Below are 22,937 nucleotides of genomic sequence, written 5' to 3'. Positions count from 1 at the left end.
CGGTAAAATAAATAAAAATATGATGCATTTAATTTCCTATTTGATATAAATGCTATGTCTGTGGTTTGGCTCCCAATAAAGCAGAGGATGGCTGATAATGGATGGATGTACAATGAGCGTGTTAGTGCGGCGAGAAAACAGATGAGTGGACAAGGAAGACCCATTTTCTAGTGAATGAGTTAGCGCGTGGTACAAAGGGGCTGGTTCGGGCACTTTGCCCCTGTGTTCGCTGCGTGAAGCGTCAACGTCGTGGGAAGGATGAAATGTATAGACACCTTCTGCAATATGGGTATATGCATGGGTACATCACGGAAATCGACTTTGATGAGCGCGAACGTGACAGAGGTGAGGTGATGCGGCAGCGGCTCAATGGCAATGCGTACGATGGAATTAGAGACTTTCTAGATGATCTCGTCCATGCCGATGTCCCGGATTCGCCACCTCCAGAACCGGAGGCGCCGCCAGAACCGGAGGCGCCGCCAGAACCGGAGGAACCAGAGCCAACCGCGAAGGCCTTCTATGATATGATTTCCGCGGCTAAGAGGCCTCTGTACGAGGGCGCCGCGATTTCTCAGCTCGATGCCATCTCCCAATGTCTAGCCGACAAGACCCGGTACAACACCACCCGTGAGGGCTTTGAAGCAAGTCTGAAAACAACTGGTAACATGTTGCCCAAAGATCATTGTCTGCCTCAAAGCCTGCACGCGACGAGGAGAATGATGAAGGACCTCAACATGGATTATCAAAGGATAGACTGTTGTCCGAAAGGCTGCGTTCTATTTTGGAGACAGTATGCGGAGGACAAGTACTGTCCCATCTCGTAAGCGCCTAGGTATGAAGAGGTAACGGGAAAGGATGGTCAGGTGAGGCAGTCAAGCACCGCAAAGTCGATTCTTCGATATCTCCCATTCATAAAAAGAATCCAGCGGCTTTACATGCACGAGGAGACAGCCAAACAGATGACGTGGCACAAGTATGGGAAGAGATTCGTGGACGAAAACAAGAAGTTGAAGATGGGACATCCATCCGATGGTACGGCATGGAAGAACTTCGATACAAAACACCGCCTTAAGGCAGCCGAGGCTCGGAATGTCAGAATTGCGATAGCAACAGATGGCTTCAATCCATATGGTATGTCCAATGCCAATTACAGTTGCTGGCCCGTGTTTGTTATTCCGCTCAATCTCCCTCCCGGAGTCCTAATGACGAGGAAGACCATGTTTCTGTCGCTGATCATTCCAGGCCCTCATTACCCGGGGAAGAATTTGAGTGTCTACATGCAGCCGATTGTGGAAGATTTGAACCACTCTTGGCACCACGGGACATTGACGTACGACCGAGCATCGAAGACGAACTTCTACATGAGAGTTTGGTTGCAGTATACCATGCATGACATGCCCGGGTACGCCCTAACATGTGGATGGTGTACAGCTGGTAAGTGGCCATGACCGGTGTGCGAGCATCGGCTTGAGTTCCTTTGGCTACGTAAGGGTCGCAAGTATGTTGCGTTTGACACGAATCGACAGTTCCTCAAAAGGAGGCATCCGTTTAGAGAAGACAAAAGAACTTCAAGAAGGGCAAAGTTGTGCATGAAAAAAAAGATGTGCCGAAGTTTGATGGTACACTTGTTGAAGCCGAGCTACGTGCTCTCGTGCCGGCAGCGACGCCAACTGGCCATCAATTTGAGGGATATGGTGTAACGCACAACTGGACTCACGAGGCGGCTTTAACGAAGCTCGAGTATTACAAGGACCTCGAACTTCCCCATAACATCGATGTGATGCACACTGTAAAGAATGTCGCGGAGTCCGTCTTTCACACATGCCTGAACATTCCCGGGAAGTCAAAGGATAATGTCAAGGCTAGAGTCGATATTGAGATCCTCTGTGATAGGGAAAAATTACACATGAAGCGTCCTATTGGCCGTCAAAAGAATTGGTTCAAGCCGCATGCCAACTTCTGCCTTGATTCCATCCAAAAGAAGGAGGCATTCAGGTGGCTCAAATACGTCGTGATGTTCCCGGATGGTTATTGCTCGAATATGAGTAAGGGAGTTAATCTTTCGATGGGAAAAGTCACCGGGCTCAAGAGTCACGATATCATATATGGATTCAGCGGCTCATGCCGGTGATGCTTCGAGGGTATATCCCCGAGAAAGTCTGGCGAGTGCTTGCGCAGTTGAGCCATTTCTTCCGCACGCTCTGTGCTAAGCAGATATGTCCCAAGGTTATTGCAAAGCTACAACATACAGTGCCGGAGTTGCTATGCAATTTGGAGATGATATTTCCGCCAGGCTTCTTTACTCCGATGGCACATCTCATTGTGCACCTCGCCAACGAGGCACTCTTGGGTGGTCCGGTGCAGTTTCGTTGCGATTCTGTATTGAGAGAGAGTTTAAGTATATTCGAAAGATAATCGGAAACAAGGCCAAGATTGAAGCATGCATAGCTGAGGCAATATGCCTTCGGGAGATGGCAGATGCCGCGACAACGTACTATCCCGATGATGTTCCCACTCAGCATAACCCGGTCACTCGTTACAATGTCGACGTGCCCGAGAATGACCCCAAGCTAAAACTATTCCAATTCCCCGGTGGCAAGGCTGGTAAAGGAACAAAATATAAATTGGAGAACGAAGAGAAGGATTGTATAATGCTATATGTGCTGATGAACATGGAGGAAGTGATCCCATTCGTAAGGTAAAATGGTGAACAAATTACTTTGCAGCTAGTAACCTCGTCTCGGTCTAATGCTTATTTTCTCCTTTCAGTGAATTCACGGATGAAATGTGGCCGTATGATGAATTGCCCGAAACCTCGGAGATGGACACTCTACTGAAAGACGGTGCTCCCGGAATTAATAAAAACTTTGTGACATGGTTCATGGAAAAAGTAATTTCTAACCTTTCCTCTTACATTGCAACATGTGACTTGTCCCTCTTATTACACGTAACTAATGCACACAACAAATTTGAAATGTTCTTGTAGGGCCGTGAGAGAAACGTTGATATGATAGATGAGTTGAAATGTGTTTCCCAAGGTTGTAGCCGTGAGGTGACCAAGTATGAGAAGTATGATGTGAATGGGTTTCGCTTCCACACAGAGACGCACCAGAAGGGCCGGGCGAATCCCAAAACGATAAATACTGGGGTCTTCACCAAAGGAGCCAACAAGTTTGATTACTACGGAAGGTTACAAAGTGTATACGAGTTGACATTCAATCGTACGAACGTGCAACTCAATATCGTCGTGTTCAAGTGTCATTGGTTCGACCCAATAGGTGGACAGAGAAGTGATAAGTCCATTGGGTTAGTTGAAGTTAAGCCTTCAACCACCTATAGCGGAGCCGATGTCTTTGTTGTGGCTCACCAAGCCAAGCAAGTTTATTATTTGCCCTACCCATGCCAGAAAGCGGAACTCAAGGGTTGGGAAGTCGTCTTCCAGGTATCGCCACATGGTAACCTACCGATTCCCTCTGATGATGATTACAACAACATTGACCCCGTGACATACGAGGGGATTTTCTATCAAGAGGAATAGGACTTCGGGGAATATATTTTAGAACCGTTTGTTCAAGAGGACCTCGGGAACGATGCAGAAACTCGTGGTGAGTCAGTGGTGGATCTAAAGGACATATCTATGCTCGAGAAGTTACTTGAGGCGAATGACAATTATGATGAGCCTCCACCCGTCGACCCTTCAACTTTGTACTCACAAGATAATGATAGTGATAGTGGGCCAGAGAAAGAGAAAGAGAAAGAGATGGAGTATGAGAGTGAGCGTGAGAGCGATGATGGCTGGTGAGGGTCTTTTATTCTTAGTATTTATTTGTCAACATGCTTCTTAATTGCATTGTGCCTTTTATTCTTAGTATCTTCATTTTATTATGTCAACATGCTTCTTAATTGCATTGTGCCTTTTATTCTTAGTATCTTCATTTTATTATGTCAACATGCTTCTTAATTGCATTGTGCCTTTTATTCTTAGTATCTTCATATAATATGTCTTTGTGCTTAACTGTTTTATTCTTCTCAATGCAGGTGACTGAACAATATGAGCAGCGGCAAGGCAGACTCCGAGAGCTTGCTTAAGACGCTGGCGCAGGTGAAGAGGAATATTCCTAGAGTGCCAAGACGGAGTGATCGAGCCCCGGTGCAAAATCCGCGTTACGCCGATGGTACCGATGGAGGACGAGGATGAGGAGGACGAGGTGGAGGTCGAGGACGAGGACGAGGAGGACAAGGTGGAGGACGAGGTGGCGGCGGGGTACACATGGACTTTGACGAGCCACCCTCCGCTTCTGGCGACGTGGCTCCTGAGTTGTACCTTGAGGGTCCGTCTAGTGGGGAGGTGGAGATGGAGACGGAGTCTACACACGAGTCGGACTCTAGGGCTGAGTTGGAGGTCATGGAGGGTGAAGGTGCGCCGAAGCCCTTGAAGCTTCGTGGAGAAGCTAGAGTCCCCGATGCGAGGAAGGAGCCGAAGACCCATGATGACAAGGCCCTTATCATTCCTTCGAGCGATGAGTAAGTGTACTACTTCAGAAATTTCGAACATGTATTTTCATCTTGGGCATAATAAACAATTTGGCATGTGTACTAATGTGTGATTTATTTGCAAAGAATCGGACATGGGATGCCAAGCCCCCGCATGCCTAACAGCTTGCTTGGGGCTCGATTAAGAAGTTCTGGCCCGGCAGATACACTCCCCTTAGCACGGTCCCCGGTGGCCCGAAGCTAGCCACTACTTGGGCGGACTATGAGGATGCCCCTGCCGTAGGCTTCGCGACACCGCCGAGGCTGTGACCACCAAGTTCTGGGTAAGGCATATATTTCTCGAGCACCGTTCATAGTTGATGACCCTAATGTGCTAACTCATGACTTTCACAACTGATTTATGCATGATTGAAGTGCTTCTATCGTGTGGACCCGGAGCATGATACGCAGGCGCGTCTCACTTTGTGTGGCGCTTGCGAGAGGTTGACACCGCAGCAGTGGTACAACCAAAAGTTCACCAGCGCTAGTGCCTTCTGGGCTAACAAGGGTAAGAGGGTCAAGAAGGAGTACTATGTTGGTAACCAGCCTACGGAGGAATGGGCAATGACCATTGAGGAGTACATGTCGGTGAGTAAAATGTCAATGAGATTCTACATTGCTGCTAAGTTTTCATTGAATTATCTTGAGCTGAGTATTGCGTTTTCAGGTTTGTCCCGAGTGGGCCGAGCAGCATAGGGAGGCATGTGAGGAGCTGATTAGGGCGAGGTGGCTCAGGCAGGACGAGGAGTTTGCAGCCGTGTCGAGGCGTAACATGGATAACCGAGGCACCGGTGGCACACACTGCGCGGGAAACCGCGACTACACCCGCTTCAAGGGGAAAAAGGTATGTATATACATGGAACGACCTTCATTCATTTCCCGCCATGTCTCATTTGTGGTACGCTTAACTTTTCTTTTCGCGATGCAGGTGGCCGAGGCACCACCTGGGGTGGTGCTTCATGATGCCCAGATATATGACATGATGCGGACGAAGCAGAAGCCCAATCCCGCATTGCCTCAGCCACAGTACTACGGCAATGCCAAGGCCGCCAAGGAGGACTACTGCGACATGGTCAAGTCTCGTCACCCCGAGGTGGATGACCCCTTGAGCATTCCGGTCGACGAGGAGTCGTTGGTCCTGTCGGGGCACGGGCGTCCGCATGGCCGTTTCCCCTTTCTGAATAAGGCGGTCAAGCCTACCCACTCCACGAGCTACACGCGTCTCAAGCATACCCTCACCGCCGACAGCCCCCAGCCTCGTCCACGGCCTGCTCGTCCACCCGCCTACGATGTAAGTTTTCCTCATTTTCATCCTCTTTCCGGTTTTTCTTCCTACATGGCTAAGTGTTTACGAGATTCATTGTTTCTGAAATTGTAGCCTGAGTTCGAGGCGGCCTTCGAAGCCTGCAATGAAGCGTATCAGCAGGCCGCTGCCCAGTGGAATAGGCAGAATACGGCCTACATGGCGTATATAGGAGTAAGTCTGAATCTTTCTTCTCGCGCAAGTAGATGACAAGTCTCAGTTTGATGCTTTATTTCTGCAAAGCCTAACTTGTAACCTATCTTGCAGGAAATGATGATCTCTATGTCTACTGGTACACCGCCACCGGCTCGAGTTACCGTGGCGGGGGACATGCCTATCATGCCATCGAGGGCAGCTTTCGCTGCGACTTACTACGGATCCACACCGGAGGTAAGTTCTTTGCCAAACCGGTAGTTACCACTTGTCTTTGCCTCGCAAGTTGCTAACATGTAGGGAACATGTAGGGAACGGGATGGTCCGGGAACCAGGCATCGCCGGGTGGGCGCGAGGTCACACCGGTTCATGAAGGTGGTCGGTCTCCTGGGCGTTCTGCTGGTGCCTCTCCGTCGACTACTCCTGGGACTACTCCCGGTGCCTCTCCATCGACTTCTCCTAGGCGTACCACCGGTCCTTCTCCAGGTGGTTCTTCTGCAGCTTCTACCGGAGCGCAACCCCGGGCTGCTCGTTTCGCCAACGATGTGGGCAGACACACCCCGCTCGGTTCCTTCCTCCGCTAGTCAGCTTAGAACTAGGGTTTGCTTGCTACTACTATGTATTTGGATGACATGGCACTCTCCTCTTTTATGCTATTATGTGCACCATGTATGCTACTATGTGGATTTCATGCTATTTATGTGAATTATGGTGAATTTGGATGAATTTGTATGTGTAAACTGTAGTATTATGCAAACTGAACTGCTGTAACGGTGCAAATTAAACTGCTGAAAACAAAAAAAAAATTTGGGCAGGTCTACGCCGAGGGCAATGCCGTCGGCATAGACCCCTGCTGCGACCATATGGTCAGGGCTATGCCGACGGTATTGCCGTCGGCGTAGACCCCCCACCTGGCAGCAGCACCCAGCGTGCCGCGTGTCCACTGCATGGGCCATGCAGACGCCGAGGGCCGGGCCGTCGGCGTAGACGCCGTACGTGGCAGCCTCGCGATGCGCCACGTCGCCCCACGGCGCCCAGATCGCGTGGCTATGCCGAGGGCAAGGCCGTCGGCGTCTGATGGAGCACCGTTAACGGCGACGGCCGGCCGTGGCCAAACGCCGAGGGCAGCTACGCCGAGGGGAAGTCGCACCGTCGGTATAGGCGGCATACGCCGACGGCCGGCCCTACGCCGACGGCACGATGACAGGTGCCGAGGGACCTGAACGCCGAGGCGCTATGCCGAGGGCTGCCGTCGGCGTAGCCTACGCCGAGGGCCAGGCGTGGCTACGCCGAGGGCAGCCGGCCGTCGGCGTCTACGTCGATTCCTGTAGTGGGAGAATGTACGGGACTCATGTGCATTGTCTTAGGTTCAGGAACCGGGTGACTCATAATTTTGGGCTGAACTAATGATGTCAAAGAAATTCTTCTTTCCATATGGTTCATTTTTATCAAGGATGGTTCGAAAATAAGAGGATAAATAGCTAGGTAACGCCACACTCCGGAAACAATATCCAGCTCTGTACAATACTGTGCGCAACAAAAGTGATACCCTTGCTAAGGTGATGGAAACTTCCCCACCAAATGTGACGTTCAGAAAAAATCTCGTTGGTCCTAGGCTCGCATCTTGGAATGCGTTGCTACAACTTTGACCCAGTTGACGCAGGGGCTGATGGGTTTCGATGGAATTTGCATGAGAATGGTAAATTCTCGGTGGATTTCATGTACAAAGCTTTAATCCAGCCATATGTGCCGGTCGATAATAACAAAAAATTGGAAGATGAAGATTCAACTAAAAAATAAAAAATTTGTGTGGTATCTTCATCAAGGTGTAATCCTCACTAAAGACAACCTTGCGAAACGTAATTGGCATGAAATTAAAAGGTGTGTCTTGTGTTATCAGGACGAGACTATAAAACACTTATTCTTCCAGTGCAAATTTGCTAGATCTATATAATCAGTCATCCAAATAGGTTTTACCTTATACTCGCCACGTAGCATTCCAAATATATTCGGCAATTGGCTAAATAGTGTGGATCATAGGTTTAAACTACTTATTAGGATGAGAGCGCTTGCCATTATTTGGTCGCTATAATTATGTATAAATGACAAGGTTTTTAATGATAAAAATTTATCTCTTATGCATGTTATCTACCGGTGCATAGCTACGCTCTGTTCATGGTTGTCTCTACAACGTGTGGAGCATCGCGGCCTGTTTATGGAGACGTCTAGACGTATCAGATTCAAAGAAGAAAGGCCAGAAGGCCGATGTACAACACGCTCGGGGCGCATGCGCCCACGAAGCGCAACTCCCCGCTACCTCCGGAAAGAGGTAGCATGCACACATTGCCAGACTACTCGCGGCATCTCAACTTATCTACTGGCGCAAGGGATCCTCTAAAAATCTTAGCCACTCTCCACAGCTACGCCTCGTCAGAGATCTTTGAGAGCACTGTGGACTTGGAAGGTGCGACTTTGTCAAACACTATGTCGTTTTGGTGTCGCCAAAGGCACCAACAGATGAGAGTCACACCTGTCCAGAGGTCGCGGTCTCCTCCAGGTCCTCCACGCTTAACCTGCAGCCATCCGATGAAGTCCGTATCTACCTGTGGCATCCAGTGCAGCATCCCCCACCAGCGCAGACAAATCGCCCAAATCTCTCGAGCCAACACACAACCCATGAGCAGGTGGTTTAAGGTTTCCTCGCTCTGATCGCAGAAAGGGCATGCAGCCGGGTGGGGAAGACCCCGCCTGCTAAGCCTGTGTGCTGTCCAACACCTGTCCTGACCGCCAGCCAAAGAAAGACCCTGCAGTTTGGTGGAGCCCTCGAGCGCCATATCTGAAGTGGCCCTGGCATATCCACCCTTGCCCCGAACATCGCGGGGTAGCCCGATCGCACGGAGTAGGAGAAATCTTTCTCCCAGCCCCATCTGAAGCTATCCTCTACACCCTACACGAGGGCTAGATTCTCCACCTGGTCCTCCACATCGAAGAGCTCCCGGATCGCTGGCGCGTCTAGATCGGGTGGGACGTCATTGAACCAAGCGCCAACTAATCCTTCTCGAACTTTGCGCAGTCGCACATCGCGCTTTGGTACCGCCTTCAGAAGGTTTGGTGCTATGTCCAACAGCCGACCTTCAGGGAGCCATCGGTCCGTCCAGAAGAAGGTGAACGCCCCGTCACCTAGCACCGAGTAAGTTGCGCCTTTAAAGAGTTGTCTCACCACATGTGGTACCTGAATGTTCAGCTCCTTCCATGGCTTCGAGTCATCAACTTCGTTGAAGCCACAACCATCTTTCCGTCCGATTGGTTACCAACAATTCCGAGTAGGGATTCCGAGACGAGCGCATGCACGCACTTGTCCGCCCAAACTGAGTTAATTCTGATACTCATTCTTCCTTTTGCAATACGCAGCAACAGTTCCCTGGGATCTGGTACTCTATGCGGGTGGCTTTGGCTTGTGCGCTACTTGAAGACCGATCACGGTCCAAAATCTCCACTCGTTCTTCCGTTGCAATATATACGCAGCAAATCGAAATCTTATCGTTGAACTGCAACAAGCCAACCGTTAATGATTCGAATACCTTGTCATGCTATCTTATTCTTATGCCATCTGATTGTAGTTCGTCACTACTCCCATCTGCAGATAATAGACGGCCTACGATGCCTGTTGACTAGATGAAGATGCTGCATTCTTCTGTGTAAGAGACTCGAAACCGTCAATATGTAGACGATATGGCCATGTGTGCGATATCTGTTACATGCCATTGAACCAAAGCTGCCTCTTCAGATTGGCATCGACAGTGGACCATGAACGACACCGCATCAAGTTGTCAAGCATGGCGGGGAGAGTTGAGAATGGGAATTTAGAGATTTTTTAGCTATCTTATCCTATCTATGTGGATTAGTCTGCATTTTTTCCTTTTGAGTTGCAATTCTGCATTTTCCTAGGTGAGATGTATGCTCTCTGCAACTGTTGCGACAATTTATTGGGACGGTTGGCCAATTGACCAGTATTTTGGTGCTACTTGTTTGATCGTTCACTTGCAAGAATCGGTCCTTTTCGATTCAACAGTGCATGCATCAAGCTGAAGCTTGCTTGTACACTGCAGAGCGAGAAAGTGCGTAGTGAAATTTATAACATTGGTTTAATTGTTTTAACTGCTTGAACTACTGAGGATGACTGTCTGAGAAAGATGAAGCAACTTTTTCCTCCACTATGTGCTTGGGAATGGGACGCACGCATGCTTATCATCATCAGCTTTTCTCCCCGCTGATATATATTGCGTGACACGACGACAGAGCCGGCACGTTAGAGCTACAGAGGCTAGCCGGAATCTCTGGATATTCGAGCTCCTCCAAGGAGAAAATGGAGCTGTCTAGCCTATGATTGGGTGGGTTGTTGACTTTGAGCGGCAGGTTTCCAATCGGCAATCTGATAACTGAAAGCAGAAAAGCAGATACGATATCAGAGATTGAGAGACAAGCAGCGACTTGTCTGGAGCTGCTCTTGTTCATTCAGTCTTGCTGCACTCCCTGATCGTTCGTTCCCCAATCAGGTGGGCGGTGGGCCTCGACTGTTTTAGCCACGTTTTGTGAAGCAAAGATGAACTTTTTCCGTAGGGTGGAGAGACGGACAACACAATTTCCGCACCAAATTTGTTTCCTATTCTATTTCAGAGAGTCTATATCCGGTTTGACGGAATCCAACGAATATGGGATTTCAACTTTACACCGGACATGGTATAACAAATAGCACCCTGATATTCGTGTCTGAAAATCATTTATGATCGCCCGATGTTTTTATCCGACTAATCCGATTTTGATCCGAAACAGAGTTTTAAATAGCCGGCTATAACCGTGACCTGTGAAAATGGCTATAGCCGGGAAATTTAATTCGGCTCCCGTGTGCGTATTCTCCCTCTACCTAAAAAATCATGTTTCAAAGTGTTGAATTTTTTTTACAAAAAATTCTACTTGTACATCTCCATAGTATATGTGTCGATCGTCCATTTAACGAAAAACCGATATTTTTTATGAACTATGTAACAAAGGAAAAAATTATCTTATGAAAAACATTATTTTTAGCACTAAATTTTGTCTTTTTATACATGTCACATGACAAGTCGATTTTTTATGAAACGACTTCGTGAGCGCGTAGCACGTAGCACGTGAAGATGTACGTGCGAATTTTTTATTTCAACTTTTTTGAAATTCAAAATGTGTGTAAGATGCATTTCAAATTAGAGGAAGCATATGCTCACATGTTCCAAACCACCACTCCCGCTATAGCTAGGCTATAGCAGGCTATAGCCACCTTTTAATATGTGAATGCCTTTAGCCGCACCTTGCTCGAAAGGCTATAGCGGGGCTATAGCCGGCTATTTATAATTATGTCGATCGGTCCAGCACGGATTGAAATAGGAGCCGGTTCGACATGAAGCTTTTGAAAACGCAGTGCACCTAGGTAAATAAGGAACAAGATGAATACAGAAGTTAAACGAGCATCCCACGCCCGAAAGGTACCCCACATAGGCCTTCCCCGAAACCCCCCAGTACGCCAAAGCTAAAAATATATTTAGTAGTTACTGAGTTGCCGAGTTGACCCGTTAAGCAATAGTTCACTTCCATAGCTGGTCTAGCAAAAATGTAGTCTAAAAATGTTACTAAAACATGTTACAGTGTTATCCCAGCCCTTGTGTTTGCGTTATCACATACATATGAACCTACTTTGTGCATGTGGTTATATTATATTTCTTCATTCTATTGTGTTACAATATTATTTATTTTACGAGCATTTTGATAAACTCGTTTTATCAATTGCTATGGTTGTATGGGTAGCCGACACACTTATGGGTGTTTATATTTAATTAAACTTTTTCCCGCTTAGTACCCATTCGGAATCCACGGTCTCATGTATCCACATTTCAATTCACAACCGGTCACTATTATGTCCGCCCGATTCCATCGAGAAAATATGGTATAGAATATGATAACAACAATATTCAATCCGATTTGATTACATCTATACTTTTCCACTAGCAGATTTGATTAAAAAGTCACTCCCTTCCCTCCGTTCCAGGTTATTTTTCGCATGACCCTGGTTAAATGACTTAGATTTATTTAGATTTGCATGTATCTACACACTAAAATGTGTCTGAATATAAATCAGTATCTGAAAAGTTGAGTTAATTCATTTAAAAGTTACTAACAAGATGCACAACAGCGTGTTCCGGTACTCTCACAGTCTGGAACTACTACGTGCACAGCACAGCAGTTGAGAGTAGAAGACAGCTAGGGCGGTCCGTTTGCCACGGCAAAGTCGTATTTTTCCGTAATGCATGTACGTATGGGCACGAAATGCTCCAGGAAAACAACAGTTCAGACACGAGCACTTTGGTTGAACAACCATGTTTGCGCACGAGGACCGATTCATGCACCTGGACGCGTCAACACTGAGCTGAGCTCTCACGGTGGTTGGTCGCCTCCCCAGGGAGGGAGGTTTCAAACATGGCTGCGACCGCACATTGAAAATCGCCGCCTTTCGCTCCTGTGTCCAGTTGCAGCCTCCCATCTGATCTGGATCGTCAACTCCGTGACCGAGCCTCGAAAACGATACGCCGCGTAGTAGCAGCACCATCTTCCCCCATCGATCCTTCCAGGATACGGTCGTACGGCGCGTTCGATCGTCACATCTCAATTGACCTCGCGCGCGCGCGTTCGATCGGTCAGCAGCGTTCACCCGTGGACCTGGTCGCCGCAATAACTTGCGTTGCCTTGTCCGGATGCAAGTCGAGTTATTGATCGGCTGCCCTAGTTTCCGCCTGTGCTTGTCAAGACCCAAGAAGAGCCTCTCGTCGTCGGCTGCTGTCTATATGATCTACACACCGCACAGGCGCACAGCCTACGCACGACAGACTGATGTCAACCATACCTCGTCTGAACTTGAACAACTAGTAGTAAGAGCATCTCCACCGGCATCCTCCCAAATAGTCGTCGGCAGGGCGCCGATTGTCGTATGGGGCACGCCGGCACATCATCCTCTATTTGGGAGAGCTGCCCTCACACCGGCGCGCGACAGCCCCAATAGATGATTTGATTTTTGAAAACTCAAACAAAAGCATAGAAATTCGAATAAGTTTACGAATTTAAAGTTTGAGCCAACACACGGCCACCAAATTCGAATAGGTTTTCGAATATGAAGTTTGGGCCAACATATATACGGCCACCAAATCGTCGTCTTCGGCGCAAAAAAACGGCTTCCAAGCCAGCTGATCAGATAAACGAGGTCACGGACGGCTCAACCTCGACGACTTCCTTATCGGCGGCGAGCCCCGGTGGCAGTTCCGTCTCTGCAACATGATCCACGGTCGCCGGGGGAGGAATGAACGTCGACATTGCCGGCGGAGAGATGAACGTGGAGGGTGCCGGCGGAGACATGAACATGGAGGGTGCCGGGGGAGACGCCGACGCAGCTCGCGTCGCCATCACCTCTTGGCCGATGAGCTCGCGGTACATCTCGTGCCACGCTCACGCCAACGGGTCCATCTTCTTCATGTCGGCCATCAAGATCTTGGATTCTTGAGACATCTTGGCCAACGAAAGCTGTGTCGATTCGTTGGTGGCTGATGACCCACAAGTATAGGGGATCGCAGCAGTCTTCGCGGGTAGTAAAACCCAATTTATTGATTCGACACAAGGGGAGACAAAGAATACTTGAAAGCCTTAACAGTGGAGTTGTCAATTCAGCTGCACCTGGAAACAGACTTGCTCGCAAGAGTTTATCAGTAGTAACAGTTTTATAGCAGTAGCAGTAGTGAAATAACAGCAGCAGAGTAACAAAGACAGCAGCAGTGATTATAGTAAACAGCAGGATTAAAATACTGTAGGCAGGGGGACGGATGAACGGGCGTTGCATGGATGAGAGAAACTCATGTAACAATCAAGCAGGGCATTTGCAGATAATAATAAAACGGTGTCTAAGTACAAAGCAATCAATAGGCATGTGTTCCAATTATAGTCGTACGTGCTCGCAATGAGAAACTTGCACAACATCTTTTGTCCTACCAGCCGGTGGCAGCCGGGCCTTAAGGGAATCTACTGGATATTAAGGTACTCCTTTTAATAGAGTACCGGAGCAAAGCATTAACACTCCGTGAACACATGTGATCCTCACATCACTACCATCCCCTCCGGTTGTCCCGATTTCTGTCACTTCGGGGCCATTGGTTCCGGACAGCGACATGTGTATACAACTTGCAGGTAAGACCATAAACAATGAATATCATGATGAAGTAATAACATGTTCAGATCTGAGATCATGGCACTCGGGCCCTAGTGACAAGCATTAAGCATAACAAGTTGCAACAATATCATCAAAGTACCAATTACGGACACTAGGCACTATGCCCTAACAATCTTATACTATTACATGACCAATCTCATCCAATCCCTACCATCCCCTTCAGCCTAGAGCGGGGGAATTACTCACACATGGATGGGGGAAACATGGCTAGTCGATGGAGAGGCGTCGGTGGTGATGATGGCGATGATCTCCTCCAATTCCCCGTCCCGGCGGAGTGCCAGAACGGAGACTTCTGGCTCCCGAGACGGAGTTTCGCGATGTGGCGGCGTTCTGGAGGGTTTCTGGCGACTTCGACTTCCTCCCGTGCATTTTTAGGTCGAAGGCAATAAGTAGTCCGAAAGAGGGCGTCAGAGGCCGGCCGAGGGGGCCACACGCTAGGGCCGCGCGCCCCCCTCCTGGGCCGCGCCGCCCTAGGGTGTGGGGCCCTCGGGCCTCCACCTGACTTGCCCTTCTGGCTCCGTAAGTATTCTGGGAAAATAGGGCCTTCTGTATAAATTCCGAGGATTTTCCTGAAAGTTGGACTTCTGCACAAAAACGAGACACCAGAACAGTTCTGCTGAAAACAGCGTTAGTCCGTGTTAGTTGCATCCAAAATACACAAATTAGAAGCAAAACAATAGCAAAAGTGTTCGCGAAAGTAGATACGTTTTGGACGTATCAACCCCCCCAAGCTTAGCTTATTGCTTATCCTCAAGCAATTCAGTTAACAACTGAGCGATAAAAGAACTTTCACGAACACATTTGCTCATATGATGTAAATATTCTCATGCTATGGCTAACACTTAGGCAGTTCATAATAAGATACATGCAAATAAGATCATCTAATAGCTATGTCAATCATGGAAAGGTACCAACAATTAATAATAAACATCATGAATCATGTATATAAGCAGGATTGCAATGTTCATAAAAGAGTATGATAGAGTGGTATCTCGCTTGCCCATATTTGATCAGCAAAACATAAATGCTCAGGCACCTCTGAAGTTCATAGAAAGACTAGAAATAGTGATTGTCAAAGATAAAAGCATCAAAGTTATACCACAATCAATCATATTTTGAGACAAGCATATTACAATAAGAATGACAGTTGTGCTCTCAAGAAAGTGCTCAAAGAAAGGATGGAGACTCAACATAAAAGTAAAAGATTGACCCTTCGCAGAGGGAAGCAGGGATTAACATGCGCTAGAGCTTTTCATTTTTTAAACAGGAGTAAAATTGTTTTGAGAGGTGTTTGTTGTTGTCAACGAATGGTAATGGGTACTCTAACTACCTCATCAACCAGACTTTCAAGAGCGGCTCCCATGAAATTTTATTTTTGGGTGGCACTCCTTCCAACCTTGCTTTCACAAACCATGGCTAACCGAATCCTCGGGTGCCTGCCAGCAATCTCATACCATGAAGGAGTGCCTTTTTATTTTAGTTTTTATTTAGATGACACTCCTCCCCACCTTTGCTTTCTCAAGTCATGGCTAACCGAATCCTCGGGTGCCTGCCAACAATCTCATACCATGGAGGAGTGTCTATTTGTAAATTTATAAAAGTTAGTTAATTGGGGCTGGGAACCCCGTTGCCAGCTCTTTTTACAAATTTATTGGATAAGTGGATGTGCCACTAGTCCATTGGTGAAAGTCCGTCCGGAGTAAATGACAAGATCGAAAGATAAACACCACATACTTCCTCATGAGCTATAAAACGTTAACACAAATTGAGAAGCATTTTGAAGGGTTTTAAAGGTAGCACATGAGAATTTACTTGGAATGGTTTGAAATGCCATGCATAGGTATTTATGGTGGACACTCTGGAATAACTTGGTTTTCATGTGTTTGGAGGCACGAGCAGTGTTCCCGCTCAGTACAAGTGAAGGCTAGCAAAAGACTAGGGAGCGACAAATCAAGAGAGAAGTAACTGTCATAATCATGCTTGCGGCAAAATAAATTAACAGAGGCATAAAAGTGATACAAGGACTCTGAAGCAATGTAAATCATTGAGGCTTAATTGACTTTTGTTCAGTCATATGCATGTGTGAGCATGTGCCAAGTTAATTCAAACGAATTATTCAGAGGAGGATACCACAATATCATATCTATTTATGAATAAAACAATGCAAGCAAACATTCATGACATGCTACTCATATTAATAGATTGGAGCTAAACATGAGAGATCATGAACTACTAGACTTTCTTAAATGACATATACCTCACATGAACCAACCAAGAATGCTCACATGGATGAGTATATGTACAAAAATGAAAACAAATAGAGTTCATACCAGCCTCTCACCACAATCAGATTGTCGTAGATCGTCATTATTGCCTTTTCACTTGTGTAGCTTGGATAATATGAAATGAAAACCACGCTCCAGCCACCGAAGACCATTGAACTCATAAAGAACTTTACAAAACCAAAGAAGAATCAGCAAATATTTTTGGTGTTTTCGAATTTGGACACAAGAACAAAAGGAAACAAGCAAACAAAGCAAAATCTTTTTGGGTTTTCTTATAGCAAACTAGCAATAGCAAATAAAGCAAGACAAATGCAAGAAACCAAGATAAACAAATGGTGAAGAGAAACAACAGAAATATTTTTGTTCTTTTTGTGTTTTAGGAAAGAAACAAAGCAAGAACAAGAAAATGAAAACTAAAAGAAACACAGAAAAACAAGATGGCAGAAATCTGCCAAATCCTGATAGTAGTACAGAAATCGATTTTTACAAAAATCTTCCGTTGCTCAGCTCGAAAAGTGTTCAACTAATGAAAGTTAAATAACAACCTGGGGAACATGAACAAAAATTGGCAGCTCAAAATAACGTTCTGGCTGTGCGCACGAATTTTTTTAGTAACAGTCCAGAATCTGTTTTCAGGCAGCACTTCCTCAAATATCATCTCCCTCTCATTAGAAAATCACTCAAAGAAACTAAACAAGTATGTACAAGTATCCAACAACCATAATATGCAAAGAATGAGTGATGCCGTTATACCTCCCCCCAAGCTTAGGCTTTTGGCCTAAGTGGAGATCAACCCCATGGTGCCCATGAACATTTTTGGGTGGTAAAATTATTAGGGATTTCTATTTTCGTGCCCTCGGTTCCTTAGTTGTGCTCAGTTTTCCCCAGCCCCTTAGTTTTTCCTCACTTTTCCCCAAGTCCTTGTTTGAAACCCGCAGAAGCAGCTCAGATGGCAGGATTCCCGTTAAGTTGACCGTTCCGTGCTGTGCTGACGTGTGGGGCCGCGTCGTGTGGGCCCTCGTCGCGTGGAGCTGGTAGAAAGGGACCGCGTGGGACAGGACGAGATAGCGTTTGGTTGCACGTGAGCAGGAGCTCAGTTTTGTCTCTCTCGGCCCAAATTGGCATTTTCCCTTTTAAGAGCACCTTTTCCCCTCTTTCTCTCTCTGTCTTTTTCACCAAATTAGTATCAAATCTAGAGAAGCTTCTCTATTTCTGCCTTTTGACCCTCGTTTTTTGCCCAATATGGCAGCAAATCTAGAAGCTAGTATATGATAAATTCACAGCAGCATAATCAGAAAACGTATAATACATAAACTGCATACAGCAGCCAAAAGCAGCCAATAACATTGTTAATGTTCACGACAAACTAAGATGAAAAATAATACAAGACGCACGCAATGTATGGCCAGCTAGAAGATTCCTCATTGCTCATATATTTCTTTGTCGTCCCATCCGTGCATTATCCTAAGGAAATATTCATTGAACTCCTTCCGTCTGCAGTATGCGGCCAATACATCCTCCAGACGGTATGGCCTGTGTTCATTTCTCAGACCGTAGTTTCCCATTCTATTCACATATCGTGGCCACTCATCCCAGGCCTTTGTATCATGAATGTACTCTCTGATATAACCCAAATCGGCGTAGTAGATGCAGCCAGGTAGAAGTGTCGGGTGCACTGTGGTGTCGATGGAGATACACCGGATATAATGCACGAAGAAGGCATGACTGCCAATGTTACTGACCGGATGGAGAGAGCGGCTCTGAGTGTCCACACGGTACACCAATGGTTGGTCCTCCAAAAGCATGTTGTCCAACAACACAAGCAGCAGATCACCATCCGACTTCACAAGATAGAACTTGTCATTTCCAAGTTGTGGAAATGAAATTAGTGTCTCCATCTTGACAGTGCTCGCGCGCTGCTGCAACTGTACATTGGTGCACACTATTCTTCCGGACTCAAAATTATCCACAGCTATTGCATACAGTTCACCATTGAATGGGGTAATGCAACGCAAACTATGGTTCTCCATCGAAAAACTACCATCTCCCCAATCTTCATATATATCCTTAGTTGGAGTGCTCTCATCGACCCAACTAATTTCGTTCGGGTAATGTGAGCAAACTAAGACCATAGTCGGGGATTTGATCACAGCGACTGAATTCACAAAAACAGATGGCATCTGCGCCTCAAACATAGTGTTCGATGCCTTTGTGAGTGGGTTCAGAAGCTGTATCTTGTGCGGCGGGTTCTTCTGGGCAAGCGCGATGACACCACGGCAAAAGCCGACGAAGTAGTATCTAAAATATATTGATGAAGATAACATTCAACACTAAGATTGAATATAAGAATATATTAACCCTATAGATATGGAGGAATTTGGAGGAATTTGAACCTTGCACGAACTTCCGATAGATCTATGGTGACGTAGCGGGATGTGCCGAGTTGGAGGAAGGTGAACTCAGCGGCGCGTGGAAGGGCGTGGTCTACCATGATCCATTCGTGCAGGTGCACGTCGGGCTCAGGTAAACCTGAGCGCCAATTTCTACAGACTTGCCTCATAGCAGAGTAGGCGTCCACGTACTCCTCATTCGCCAGTAAGCATTCGCCGATCTTGTGAAGTGGTCCGTCACCCACGAGAGAGGCCCAGCTCACGGAGGCGCCGCGCTTGGATGCGCCGCCCTCGGAGGCGACGGGCTCGGCGGCGACAGGCTCGGCGGCGACGGGCTTGGAGGCGATGGGCTCGGCGGCGACGGGCTCAGAGGCGACGGGCTCGGCGGCGACGGGCTCGGATGCGACGGGCTCAGATGCGACGGGCTCGGCGGCGACGGGCTCGGATGCGACGGGCTCGGAGGCGACGGGCTCGGGGGTGATGGCCGCCGGCGCATTCTTCTTCTCCATCGCCGGCAGGGCTCGTACGGCGGTTGGGGTTTTTCCTTCGATTTGGAGAAGTTGATGGGACGTGAGAGGCGTGGTTTCGTGCGTGAGCGAGAATGAGACGTACTGTGTGCAGAGGGAGGGAGAGAGGGGCTTACGCGTCCTAAATGCGACCCGCGTCCACTAGTGCACGTTTGCACCGCGACACGCGTCAACAATGGCACGTCTTCCACTTCTGCACCGCAACACGTCCTCGAGTCTAACCTTGGAAATTTAGATATACTCAGGTATACCCTCGAGTCATATACTAGCATTTTTTGTGTGCTCAGTTTTCCCCTTGGGTGCTAATACTGGCTAGTGCAATATACTCAGTTTTACCCTCAAGTGGCTGGTCAACAGAGAGTCAACAAATGGGATTAACCAGTTAAATGAGTTATTTAATGTGCAAAAAATTACGAAAAAGAGTGGCACTTACTCATGGAGTCTTTACCACAAGTTGCCACTTCTCAAATCATAGATAAATCGTAGATAAATCAAGTTTTACCACAAATTGTCACTTCTCAAATCACCTAGTAGCTATGAAGGTGCATGGTTTTCCACAATAAGCCCTACCCAAAACAGCTTTCCCCAAAACATACTTTGTCTGAATGAGGCCATAATTTTCACACTCATGTATATTTGTATTGCAAATAGTTTGAGGTAGGCCAAGATGGGTTTCATTGTACAAAACACGCATTTTTCATTTTTTAAATCTCATATTTGAATTCCTTAGTCTGTTTACTACTCACTTGCCCTTGGTTTCTTGATACTACTCAGTTTTGCCCTCTCCCTTCACAAATTCTCACAGACGCCCAACATTGCCCTAATTGGTCTAGCCCATGTCACGCGGATCGTGCCCGCCGACCGTTGATCGTATGATTTAACGGGCAGGATAACCCCTATCTCTCTCTAGTCGGGGCCACCATCCTCTCTCTCTCTCTCTCTCTCTCTCTGTCGGCGGTTAGCTTCCACCCTCTATGTATGCTAAAGGGCGGTTACCCAGTACGCTAAAGTTTGGTTTTCTGCATTATTTTTCACGAGATAAATTATAAACTCTTTTAGGTATTATTTTTCACGCAAAAAATGATAAACCATCACCGATTTGTACTTTTCACGCAAAAAATGATACACCATCACCCATTTGTTGTAGCCATTACTTTTCACGCAAAAAATGATACACCATCACCAATTTATTGTAGCCATTACTTTCCACGCAAAAAATGATACACCATCACCCATTTCTTGTAGCCATTACTTTCCACACAAAAAATGATGAACAATCACCGATTTCTTGTAGCCATTACGGTAAAATGATAAACTATCATGAATTACCATTTCTTTTAGGCATTACTTTTCACGGTAAAATGATGAACAATCACCCATTTCTTGTAGCCATTACGGTAAAATGATAAACTATCATGAATTACCATTTGAAGGGATCTCGGGATACTAAATTAGTGTCATAAATGCTCTACTTTTTCCTATATATGTGGTCAAAGTTTAAAGGGAAGTTTGACTAAACACAAAACCTAGATGACTACCCCCACAACGATCATGTCCTCCTTAGGCTGGCCATAGTGCTAGTATCTAAATAGATCTTGTACACATATTTTGTATTGAGATTCTACAAAACAATAAATTTAGAAGATTATGATATTACCCTATAATACCACCCACTATAGTGATAGTATCATAGGAAAATACCATATGCATGATACAACAATACGATACTATGCACTATGACTAGCCTTAATTTATTGTGTAAACCCCCACAAGGCCACAACGGTCACCTCCTCCTTAATTTATTGTGTAAACCCCTACAACGGTCATCTCTCCCTTATAAACACCCACAACGGCCATCCCTTGTGTCAATAGGTTCTGCCTCTCTCTTCTTCGTCCACATACACTTGATCCATTGCCATGGCTTCCACGTGGATTATCATCATTGCCACCACCACCGTCAACACTGCCATTGATCATAGAGGAGTTCTTCATCGTCGTCTATGAAGATCCTTTGGTCAAGAAGGTACGTCCGCGTTCCCACATATATGATGCATGTGATTAATTATGGGGGCTACATGTATTTCGCCCTCCGTTTCGTTTCCAGACTATGTTACTATTGCATAATATCAGTGGCGGAGCTAATAACTAATAACCATGGTGCCAACACATATGGTGAAAATTTGCTATTTTGCAAATAAAACAAAAATTACCACCCTGCAGGTTGCACTTGCATCTGATCTGCCAAAGGCATAATACCGCATACACTATGATAGCCATAGACATCTTGCATGAAAATTCCACCTAAATTTTTCCATGAAAGAATTAGGCAATAAATGGACTCTATTAATATTACATGTACTACTACTCGGACGACGAAGATACTGACGATGAAAGCGACGACGACGTGAAGCCATGCATCCATCCCCTTTAGATAAGGGAATTATGACCAAGAATATATATGTAGCTTCATATACATCGATTTAGAGATCTAGCTATATATTATGCATTTAAAAAATTATATCGCAATTTCCACCATGATTCGAGCACCACAGCCTCCAAACGATGCCGATATCGGCATGGTCAGAACGGCTATGCTCGCCGCCACTGCTAGGTCACCGTCGGGAAGCACCATGTTTAGCATAAGATTCACTTTAGATTAAGCTGCGAAAATAGTCACCTGCCATTGGCTGAGGCGGCCCCACAGAGCGGCTCTATATGATATTCTCTAAATAAATAGACGACCCCAGCGGTCATTGGCTGCGGAGGCCCCACAGAGCGGGAATATATAATTTTCTCTAAATAAATAGAAGACCCCACTGGTCATTGGCTGCGGCAGCCCCACAGAGCGGTAATATATGTCTTTTCCTGAAAAATAGACGACCCCACTGGTCATTGGCTGCAGCAGCCACACAGAGCGGTTATATATGTATTTTCTTGAAAAATAGACGACCCCACTGGTCATTGGCTGCGGCAGCCCTATAGAGCGGCCCCATTTGTCATTGGCAGCACCGTGTATATAATCAGGAAATAAAACGGCCCACGCGTCAGCGACAAATGGATGGCTACCCGTCAGCACGAGACGGTCAGAGAGGAACTGCCCTCTGTGCAGCCCCACCTCGATCTGTGCAACCCCACCCGTCAGAACGGTAACGGTAAGGCCTCTGACCTGACGGCAACCCTCCCATCCGAGGGGTTTCAAACTAGAGGGAGGAGAAAACTGAGGAAAAGTTAAGAGGCTGGGGAAAACTGAGCACAACTAAGGAACCAGGGGCACGAAAATAGAAATCCCAAATTATTATTACAGGGCAGAAAAAAGATTTTCAAACCTCTAAACAACTAAGGCATCTTATAAGACAAGTAGCGCTACAGCAAGTAAAGCAAGTGGAGGAAAAAAAGAGATGTTGTTTACCTCCTCTATGCATATAAAAAGTATTTGTTAACAAG

At 46.6% G+C, this 22,937-nt stretch overlaps 1 protein-coding gene across 1 annotated transcript; it reads left to right on the top strand.

Annotated features, from left to right (window-relative positions):
* The first annotated feature begins 5,305 nt into the window (after positions 1–5,305).
* Positions 5,306–6,573, top strand: LOC127329289 (uncharacterized). Its single transcript, XM_051355820.2, has 5 exons — positions 5,306–5,377; positions 5,462–5,824; positions 5,912–6,010; positions 6,104–6,226; positions 6,301–6,573. The coding sequence occupies exons 1-5, from the start codon at positions 5,306–5,308 to the stop codon at positions 6,571–6,573; spliced, it is 930 nt and encodes a 309-aa protein (XP_051211780.2).
* The last annotated feature ends 16,364 nt before the right edge of the window (positions 6,574–22,937 follow it).

This window comes from Lolium perenne, chromosome 2 (assembly GCF_019359855.2).
Source record: "Lolium perenne isolate Kyuss_39 chromosome 2, Kyuss_2.0, whole genome shotgun sequence".
Classification (NCBI taxonomy): domain Eukaryota; kingdom Viridiplantae; phylum Streptophyta; class Magnoliopsida; order Poales; family Poaceae; genus Lolium; species Lolium perenne.
This window is presented reverse-complemented; position numbering and strand designations above follow the sequence as displayed.